At 41.1% G+C, this 9,997-nt stretch overlaps 1 protein-coding gene across 1 annotated transcript; it reads left to right on the top strand.

Moving 5' to 3' along the window:
• The first annotated feature begins 111 nt into the window (after nucleotides 1-111).
• On the top strand, nucleotides 112-9,919 carry smc5 (structural maintenance of chromosomes 5). The gene is made up of 24 exons (XM_049752320.2): nucleotides 112-372; nucleotides 1,199-1,340; nucleotides 1,473-1,525; nucleotides 1,835-1,997; nucleotides 2,092-2,226; nucleotides 2,354-2,494; nucleotides 2,644-2,805; nucleotides 3,461-3,532; nucleotides 3,798-4,053; nucleotides 4,117-4,271; nucleotides 4,355-4,468; nucleotides 4,565-4,659; nucleotides 4,905-5,037; nucleotides 5,108-5,281; nucleotides 5,504-5,673; nucleotides 5,826-5,949; nucleotides 6,402-6,524; nucleotides 6,609-6,734; nucleotides 6,812-6,907; nucleotides 7,251-7,355; nucleotides 7,700-7,819; nucleotides 8,143-8,322; nucleotides 8,523-8,618; nucleotides 8,694-9,919. The coding sequence occupies exons 1-24, from the start codon at nucleotides 221-223 to the stop codon at nucleotides 8,841-8,843; spliced, it is 3,237 nt and encodes a 1,078-aa protein (XP_049608277.1). The 5' UTR covers nucleotides 112-220; the 3' UTR covers nucleotides 8,844-9,919.
• Nucleotides 9,920-9,997: the final 78 nt, after the last annotated feature.

The following is a 9,997-nucleotide window of genomic DNA, read 5'->3' on the forward strand; positions in this document are numbered from 1 at the left end:
GTGAATAATGTACACCTTTTTAAGAATCAAACTCTCGAGCTGGGTAATACTGTACACATCCACTCCACACCAGTAGGTGGCTGTAACGCACCAAAAGCTTATTTTTAAACCACTTTTAAACAGTGAGCAAAGAAGAATAAGCGCGCTTAGACAAAAACATGTCGACGGAGGTTTCCCGTATGGTGAAGTGTTGAGGGGTGACGGCGGCTCTCGTAGCATTATGGCAACCCCCTTGAAAAGAATTAAACTCCGTCATGCCGACCGAAGCTCATCAGACAGCGTCCTCTCCGGCAGTCAGCCCAGTGGAGCCAACGAGGCTGGCTGTCCTTTTGTGGAGGGTGCGGTACTTCGCATCACCATGAAAAACTTCCTGTAAGTTGCTCGTCATAAACGCTACAGTTTCTTTCAAGTCCATGAGGCTTGTATGACACTAGAGCCACAATGGCGAAACAACCACGCCGCTTCGACTGCTCTATGTATAGCGGTGCCTTGAAGACAGTGGTACCTGGTTGAATGGCAGTTGCGAGACCTTGCTTCGCATCCCACAACCACTCTCCTCACAACCACTCTCCTCTCAACACACGCACAAACATGAAAAACACACTCCAGTGGAATATTGAATAACAACAAAAACAATAAATAAAAATGCAGTATAGAATAATTAGAGTTACGGAAATATCTAATTCCAAAAAGCTCACTATGATATTCATGTAGCACTTAATGCATACGTCACTTGAAGGAATGCTAATTTGCACAGACATTTTGCATTGTTTTGGAATTATTTAGCGAAGCTTGGTTGAATCAACATAACATAATAGAGCAACGTGCAATATTTACGTTGGGTGTGCAACTGTGCATGTTTTACTTCTCTTGTGTTCAGGGTAATAGTGTCTGGGAAACAGATCTTTGATTTGATTGATTTATTTTGATTTATTTTAGGTCAGTGTTGGTGTGCATGTGATTGTGGCTGGTTGTTCATCCCTTATAAGGTTAAAAATTTGGAAAAAGAAAATCAGTTATGTAATTGTAACTCAATAGGTTTTAAAAACAACAAAGCACTCAAATGTGTTCATTTATTATTTATTTATTTAATAAATATTACATTCTTGCTGGTAAGGTTATTCATTGTTCTTTTTCAGTTTACTGTACGGTTTAAAATGTCATCTTACTCTGCTGTGCATTTTTCTTGCTCTTAAAGGACGTACGACTACACCGTGGTACATCCTGGACCAAACCTGAACATGGTTATCGGAGCAAATGGAACCGGCAAGTCCAGCATTGTATGCGCAATCTGTCTGAGCCTGGCAGGAAAGACCACCATCCTGGAAAGAGACGACAAGGTCAAAAGTCACAGTCCAATAATTGTGATAAAGTGTTTACATTACATTGAAAGGACACTGAAAGATGCTTTTTTTTTTTTTTAAGACTATTGTTGACATCATTACAGTATCAATAATGACTTTGTCTTCTAGATCGGGGGCTACGTGAAACGAGGATGTGACCAAGGATTTGTTGAAATTGAACTGTAAGTTGCTTGTGACAAGGTGTCATTTCAGACATATGATTATTAAGGAACTGCCTGATTAATTGACTTTTCTGTTGCTTGTATTACTGCTCTCTACTAAAGTGAGAAAAAAAGTGTAAAACAGGCCTGTTAAGATTAATATTACTTGTTAAAGTTAGAATTGTTATGTTCATGGGCATGAGAGTGCTAAAATGATATGGCATTCTTCAACATTCTGCAGTTGTTTTGGTTGCTGTTTGCCCTTTACCAACTTCATTTAGAAATTGCTACAAAAATAAAATCTCCTGATCACACTCAAATTCTTTTCAGTTTCAAGAGTAGTGGGAATATAATAATTAACCGAGAGATCCACGTGGCAACTAACCAGTCAGTGTGGAGGCTGAATGGAAAAACTTGTAACCAGAAAACGGTGGAGGAAGAAGTCAAGGCTCTGCAAATTCAAGTGAACAACCTTTGCCAGTTCATGCCTCAGGTATCTTTCAGTCAGTCAGTATCCCTAACCCAGCAAAACATCTGTGTGAATCTTTTCGGACTTGCCTTTAATGCCTTTGGTTCCTCTGCGGCAGGAAAAAGTGGGGCAATTTGCCAAAATGTCCAAAATCGAATTGCTGGAGGCGACCGAGAAGTCTGTGGGTCCGCCGCAATTGTTTCAGTATCACTGCGAGCTCAAAAGCTTTCGCAACAAAGATAGAGAAATGGAGGTAAACACATACACCAGAGGCTTGTTTTGTTCAGTGTGACTGATGCTCTCTTTAAAACGTCTCCATTAAAGATGAGAACTAAGAATCCAAAATAACTGAAGTGATTCCATCGTATAATTTTTTTCAGAATGTTATAAAGGAGAAAACCAGCTATCTGGAGAAAAGCAAGCAGAGATACGAGAGAAACAAACTTGACGAGACTCGCTATTATGAGAAGAAGAGGCATCTAGATGTGATTGAGCTGATTGAGAAGAAGACACCCTGGGTGGTGAGTAGGCTAACAAAGGGCTAGAAATATTATAGTCAGTTTACAGGGAATGGTAAATTATATTTCAAACCAGATAAATGGAAATGAACTGGGAATTGAGGGTAATTTAATGGAACCATTTGTTTCAGTATAAATCCATCTGCTTGTAGGAGTACGAAACCACCCGGAATGAGCTTGAGGGTGTGAAGAAGGAACGAGATGAGGCGAAAAGGCAGCTCTCTGTCCTCAAGCAGTCCCAACTGCCCATGATGACCAAGATCAAGGCCATTGAAGAGCAGCTGAAGCCTAGTGACACGCAAATGAAGACAAAGGTGACCCATTGTGGATTCTTCACAAATATCTTGTCATGCATTTTTTTACTCTCGCAGGTTTTACTCTTATACAGAATAAAGTACGGTATTGTACTGCACCTCAAAGTTCGACAAGTGTGTTGGGAGTGCAGAAAACATGATTGTTACTGCTTCGGTCCATCGCTTGTTGGCAAATCGGCAAAAATGCTGATCATTGTTTTGCAAGTTTCAAACAAATGTTTTATTTTACTTCAGTAAAAAGATAATCTGTCTTCTTACATTGAGGCTAACCTAGATTGAAGAATATTTTACTCTTGACAATCTGAAATTTTGAGGATTTAGACAGATTCACAGGTACGAGAATCTTCTGCTGATGGGCAGATTTCCGACATTTTCAGACCCAAACAACCATTTTTGAGATAGACGCAAATCAGTTAAGAATTTTTTTTTTTAGGGTGGGGTGGCACTGTAACATTGTAACAGGGCAAGCCTAAAAGCCAGATGCTTGCCAGAAGTAAGATGCCATTTTGTTAACATTTTCAATGACAAAGTCAATGTTGTGTTTAAAATCTAAGCCTGATAATGTCCAAAAGCATTTTACTGTATCTATGTTATATTCCCCAGTTGAAGTGTGCAGTATCATCACAATTTTTTGTAATAAAATGTTCACTTTCAGAGTGCTGCCATCAAAGAAGCATCCTTAAAATGCAAACAAAAACAAGATCAGTTGGATCGACTCTTCAAAGAGGTGAGTGACAAAATGCATCCCTCTTCCAAGTTGGTGGCTTGCATGTCAACACTAAGTAGTCTTGACAAAAAAACTGTATGTTTCATCATGGATAAAACCCAAAATAATCTATGCACCCCCAATTTAATTTCAGCTGTAAATGTTATAATGCATTTCTGGTTTATCCTAAAATTTCACAAAAAATTCCAAACTTCTTAGAATTAGTTTAAAAACAATTATGCAATGTATTAAATTGTTTTAAAAAAATGACTGCTGCTTTCCACAGATTGAAGATATAAAACAGGCATTTAAAATGAAACAAACGGAAGAAGAAGATCAGAGGAAGCGTATTATAAATGTAAAACTGATGATCGAGGACTTAAAAGTTGGGCTTGCGGAAATCGAAAACCAGCCCGACGTGACGCCGAGGATCAGTGAAGTCAATGCTGAGTTAAGGCACATCCAAATGGAGAAGAGCAAAGTGGAAGAGGAGAAAACCAACCTGTGTCGCGAGAAGAACAACCTTGTTGCAGAGATGAGAAGTAAGTATCAAGGGTGTGTGATGGTGGGAGCACCAAATGAATTTATTTTGTGGCGATTGACAGTGTTGGAGAAAAAGCTCGGCGACATGAATAACATGATGATGGTAAAAGAGGAGAAGCTGCGTGGACGCCACAGGGACACACACACAGCCTTGCAGTGGCTCAGGCAGAACCGACACCTCTTCAGCGGAAACGTCTACGAGCCCTTGATGCTTGTGGTGAGTCGAACGTGTACAATAGTCGCCAACGAGTCACAAAGTTGTCTCCTTGTCGAGTATACGTTTCGATTTTGCTTCCGCAGATTAACATGAAAGATCACCGCTTTGCCAAGTACATGGAGAACCACATCGCCTTCAATGACCTCAGGGCGTTTGTCTTCCAGAGGAAGGATGACATGGCAAATTTCATGAAAGAGGTGAGAACGCTTCTGATTATTCTCGCTAGGCAAATTTGATACAAATCAACTGCAAAGCCCAGAAAATGTCTTCAGTGTGAATGTGTCTGACTCCAGGTGCGTGACAACATGAACTTGAGAGTCAATGCTATTATTGCTCCAAGAGAGACGTGCTCAAGAATGACTCCATCGCGGCATATCGAGTCCTTGAGGTGAGGGTTAAAAACAAAATCATCATGAATGGGTTAGAAAGGCGGGACTTGCTTCAAAGATTGTGTCATTCTTTGAGAAGAGTGGCCATTGTTTTACCACCAGGTGAATGACCAAACAGTCACTCAGCAGAGACATATTTAGGGAGACTCCTCACGTAAAATGCACAACTAATGAGGCCTTTTGGACCAGTCCAGTCAATTTATTTTTTAAGCAGATGTTATTTTTTTTCTTTTGGGCGTTGCAGGCGATTTGGGTTCTTCACCTATCTGCGTGAGACCTTCGATGCCCCCGATGAGGTAATGAGTTACCTCTGTCATCAGTATAAAGTGCACGAGATCCCCATCGGCAATGAGCAGACTGAAGCCATGATAAATACGGTAATAACTTTGCAGAACTATAAAAGTCATGTTGGACAAGATCCAGGAATGAGGATTGAATTTCTTGCAGGTGATACAGGAGCCCTACATCAAGGTGATGTACACAAATGACCAGAAGTACACGATAAAGAAGTCCTTCTACTCCAACATTACCGCTACCAAAAACACAACCGTGTATCCACCCAAGTACCTCGGTATCACTGTGGACACCGAGCAGAAGATGCAGCTGGAGCAGCAGATGAAGGTGAGAGACACTCACTTGGGTGTTTAAGTGCACTCACGATAACTCGAGGATTTGTAAATGAGCTAAGTTTTCGGCAGGGCTGGTTGTCTGTCTGGCCCATTTTTAGAGGTCCTAAAGTACTCATAAAGAGAATCTGAGCACCCACCTCAAATTTTAGAGCTCCTTATATTATTATTATTATTAATTAGCTTGAAAATAGTAAAATCAACACCCTTTACGCAGATTTGCCAGTCCAGGGTTCGAGACATTGATGAGCAGCTGCACCAGCTGCAAAAAGAAGCGACCGCCCTGGATCGCCGTGAGAATGAACTGTTGACAGAGAAGAAGACGCTCTTGGAATTAAAGGGCAAAAAGAGACAACTGGAGCAGAAAATCAGGAGCAAACAGGACAGGTATGGTATGGTTAGGACGTTTGCACCATGAGCTTAAACAATTTTTGACATCATCAATCACTTCATTTAGCGGGTGTGGCTTACAAAACGGTACAGATGCCCTTTTTAGGATATTCATTTTGTGTCTGATGGACTATTAACGTGTGTTTTAGACTGAGGGAGCTGGAGCATAGCGGAATTGACCTGAAGAAGATTGAGGCAGAGACAAAAGAGAAAATAAGTGCTGTCAATTCCAAGAAGACATCTATAGTTACTGCATTATTGGCACAAATTAAGGTAAAGCTGAAAGAACCAGAATGCCCTTGCTGCAACTCTGATACTTCTGAAATCCACTTAATCTCTCAGCCCATTCGTCCCTTACTTGAGAACAAAACCCCGGGTTTTACGCAAACTCATCCACCCGAGGCACAAATGTATCCCCAACCTGAAGAGGGCAATGTGTTCTCTAGACAATTGGCGATATTCAGCATACACGCTGCTGCCGCAAACTGCTCTGACAAGACTTGAATGTCACCTTGATGAAGCCAACAGAAGGACATCATCTGCAAAAAGTTGAATCAAGGCAAATGGACTTCATTTGGCTGATGCCAGGACCTAAAAATTAGAAATGGAAAAAGCCTGAAAATGGATCTGTTTTGAAGATTCCTTTGAGTTGTCTGGATGTTCCTTGTAATTGTGAGGATGTCATTGTGACTTCAGTTGTTGCTTATGCATCTGCCCGCCTCTAGCTGCGAGCCAAGTTGACCATGGAGAAGGTGTACCTGGCCTTGGAGATGGTGTCGCTGTTGGCAGAGAAGACTAAGCTGACTAACATTTGTAGAGAAAACACAAGTGCACTCAAAGAGATCAGTGTAAGTATTTGACCCGCCGACAGCCGCTCTCCATCTTCTGCCTTTGTGTTCTTTATGTAATATTGAACGTGTGTGTTTGTATAGGACAAATGCAGCCGGCTGGATGAGAGTACAGTCCTGCTCAAACAACAATGCAAAGAGATCTTGAACAAAGCCAAATCAATCTGCCGGATGAAGCCCGACGAGGCGTTACCGCAGCACCTCCATCATGTCGGTCTCCCACCAAATATTCCGCTTGTCGTGTGATCCCATTGGTACTACGGTACGCACTTGTTTTGCCATTGCAGGCTTTCACTAAGCTGCCCGACACGCTGGACGAGTTGGAGGTCATGCTGAATGAAGAGCGGTCCAGAGCCGAGTGCTTTCCGGGACTCAGTAATAAGGTAAGGAGTCATACCCGACAAATGGTGAATCGGCCCTGCTTATCTGATGTTTAAGCAATTCTGAGTTACTGAGAGACAAGCTTGGTATGTGAGGGAGGAGTGAAATAATTCAGAAGCCTTTATTTATTTTAAGGAACATGCTGTAAAATGAGGTTGAAATTATATTGAAATGTTTTGGGATCATTTGTGGTATTTTCATGGTTTGTAAAGTATTATTAGGTCCAAACATTTTTAGAGGTGTGTCAATTTTTATTTGTGGCATAGTAAGTTTTTACATCAATATTTGAAGCTGCTTAAACAAAAGCATTTCTTGTGTATGACCTTGATTGTGGCTGTGTTTGAGGTTGTGGAGGAGTGCAAGAAGCGAGAGCAGGAAATCAGAGAGCTGGAACAAGAGCTGGCTGAGAAGAACGCGGCCCTCACTGCTTTCAGACAAAAGATGTCACAGGTACATTACAATCACACCTGCCTTTTGGGTCAAATATCAACATGATGCTAAAATGCACTGTGACCTTATTTTAACCTCTAAAGTTAAAAATAAATAAATTTGGCTGTACATAAGCTCATAATTATAAATATTCTATTTTATTATTAGTAATATTTGTATTGATAATGCTAGATCAATAAATTATTAATTACAAATTATACATCATAGTTATAACTGACAGTCACACTAGAGTAGAAGTCGCAGAACCAGCCAACATACTAAAAAAGGAAAGTGCAAAAGTCTAAAAGATTCAATATATATTTCTATGTGTACGTGTACGCATGTCTGTCCGTGTGTTTGCACAGGCCAAAGAAAACTGGCTTAACCCTCTGAAACAGCTGGTGGAACAAATCAACGAAAAGTTCAGTGATTTCTTCCACGCCATGAATTGTGCAGGAGAAGTGGATTTGCACTTTGAAAACGAGGTAGCACACTTTGTTCTTACCTTTGACCTCCCCCTTTTAAGCATGGGTGTCTTTTTTTGGTTTCTTTACACATGTTGATTTTTAAAGAGCGCGTGCATATGACCATGGCGATGGTAGGGGTAGTGGTGGTGGTAGTAGTAGAAGACGAAGAAATCAACTCCACTGCAGTCCTCGTCAGCATGGTGAATGTCTCGATGCACGTTATCCAAAGACTCAACACAAGCAGCTGGTGCCGTGCGGTATTTTTGTGCGGCGCCAGCCTCAGTGAGCTTCCTGATTGGCTGTGACGGTGAGATTTTGACACGTTATTTGGATGTGTGCAGGAGGAATACGACAAGTATGGCATCAACATTCGGGTCAAGTTCCACGAGAGCAGTCAACTGCATGAACTGACGCAGTTCCATCAGAGTGGAGGAGAGCGCAGCGTTTCCACTATGTTGTACCTCATGGCCCTGCAGGAGCTCAACCGCTGCCCCTTCAGAGTGGTGGATGAGATCAACCAGGTAAGGTTTAGAATCATCATGCCAATTTTAGTTTGGATCAACAACAAGAAAAATCTAACCCCACAATGATTCTCTTTCCAAATTGCTAACCCGACAGCTTGGCAGTTTCTTTTTCATCACAATTATATCGACAAGGACGATATGTGACTTGCCCCCACTTCTAAGAGTCGCTATCCTATGTCTTTTGGTCTCCTGGTTAGGGTATGGATCCCATCAATGAGAGGAGAGTTTATGACATTCTGGTCAGCACCGCCTGCAAAGGGCAAACGTCGCAGTACTTCTTCATCACACCCAAAGTGAGCGTTTTACGCGCGGGTTCACATTTGATACCGCTTTTTACTGAAAGTCACTTCTGTCATTTTGGCCCACAGTTGCTGAAGAACCTTAGCTACGTCAACGAGATGACCTTCCTTTGTGTCCACAACGGCCCTTGCATGCTTGGCGCCGACAAGTGGGTTGAAAAGGCGTTCCTTCGACGCGTTCGCCGGAAAAGGCAAACTCAGGCTGGATCGAGACCTTGAGTATTGCCTTCAGATTCTGTGGCCACATTCACGGTGGTCTGGAAGAAGCTCTGTTAGCATATGCGCCACAGGTGAACGTAGAAGAGGAGGTGGAGGTTATCGCGACATTGGATGGTATCTGGCTTCATGTTTTGGATGGAGTAATCTGCTCACAATAAATGGCGCTCATTTCCTATCACAGTTAGCTTTCTCTGGTTAGCCTGTCGAACGGGAGTGTCCAAACTACGGCCTCCTGTCCATTTCAGCGGATGTAAAAACTGACGTTTGACACAATTTTAAAATAGGAGGAACTGTTTAAGAGTTGTGGGTTTCAAAAAAGGATCATTATAGAGAGCTTGTTTTATGCTGTATATGTAAAGACGCAAAGAAAGTACAACAAAAATAGAATCTCAACAGCTAAAGTTCTTACATAGTTATTTCAAATAACTTCATTCTAATGACATTATATAATTTCTTAGTGTTTTGTGTTTTATATGTATATATAGAAGTCCAATTGTAAAGTGGCCCTTGCATTATTCCATATGTAATCTGGCTTTAAGCGGAAAGTTTTTTTTATTTTATTTTACTGAGTTGCAGTCTTTTGTGGTAGCACACAACTGCAGAAACTGGTTGACATTTATTTTTGGTTTAATGGCAAATTGTGCCACGTTTGAGAAGTTCAACTTTGGAGGTTCCACTCTATTTCCTTCGTGATGTGTGTCTCACACCAATTTGGAAATCGCAGCATCCCAGATTGGTTGTGAGGATTTAAATTTTGGAGGGTACATCAATGCTAACAACGGCATCTGACTTGAAGGAGCACTGGAAGACTCCAACATGAAAAGTGCATCACATTAATCCAGTTGAAATGTAACAAAGGCATGAATTATCATTGCTGATGCCGACAAAAGTTGTCTTGAACAAAGCAAAACGGGCAGAACAATCAGGAAGTTAATTTTCATTGTAATTTTCATTCTTTTGTGATTCTTCTCGATACCAGCACTGTGCATATTCCCTAAGAGGGAAATTATTTTCTTTATGTAATTTTTTTAATTGTAAATATTTGATTGTATATAATTGATATTAAAAGTTTTTTTTCAAATAATTACTTTTTTCGATCATAAGCACGGAGCGTGCGTATTTCCGCCACCTCTGCAGTGAACGCTGACTCATCC

This window comes from Syngnathus scovelli, chromosome 2 (genome assembly GCF_024217435.2).
Source record: "Syngnathus scovelli strain Florida chromosome 2, RoL_Ssco_1.2, whole genome shotgun sequence".
NCBI classification, from domain to species: domain Eukaryota; kingdom Metazoa; phylum Chordata; class Actinopteri; order Syngnathiformes; family Syngnathidae; genus Syngnathus; species Syngnathus scovelli.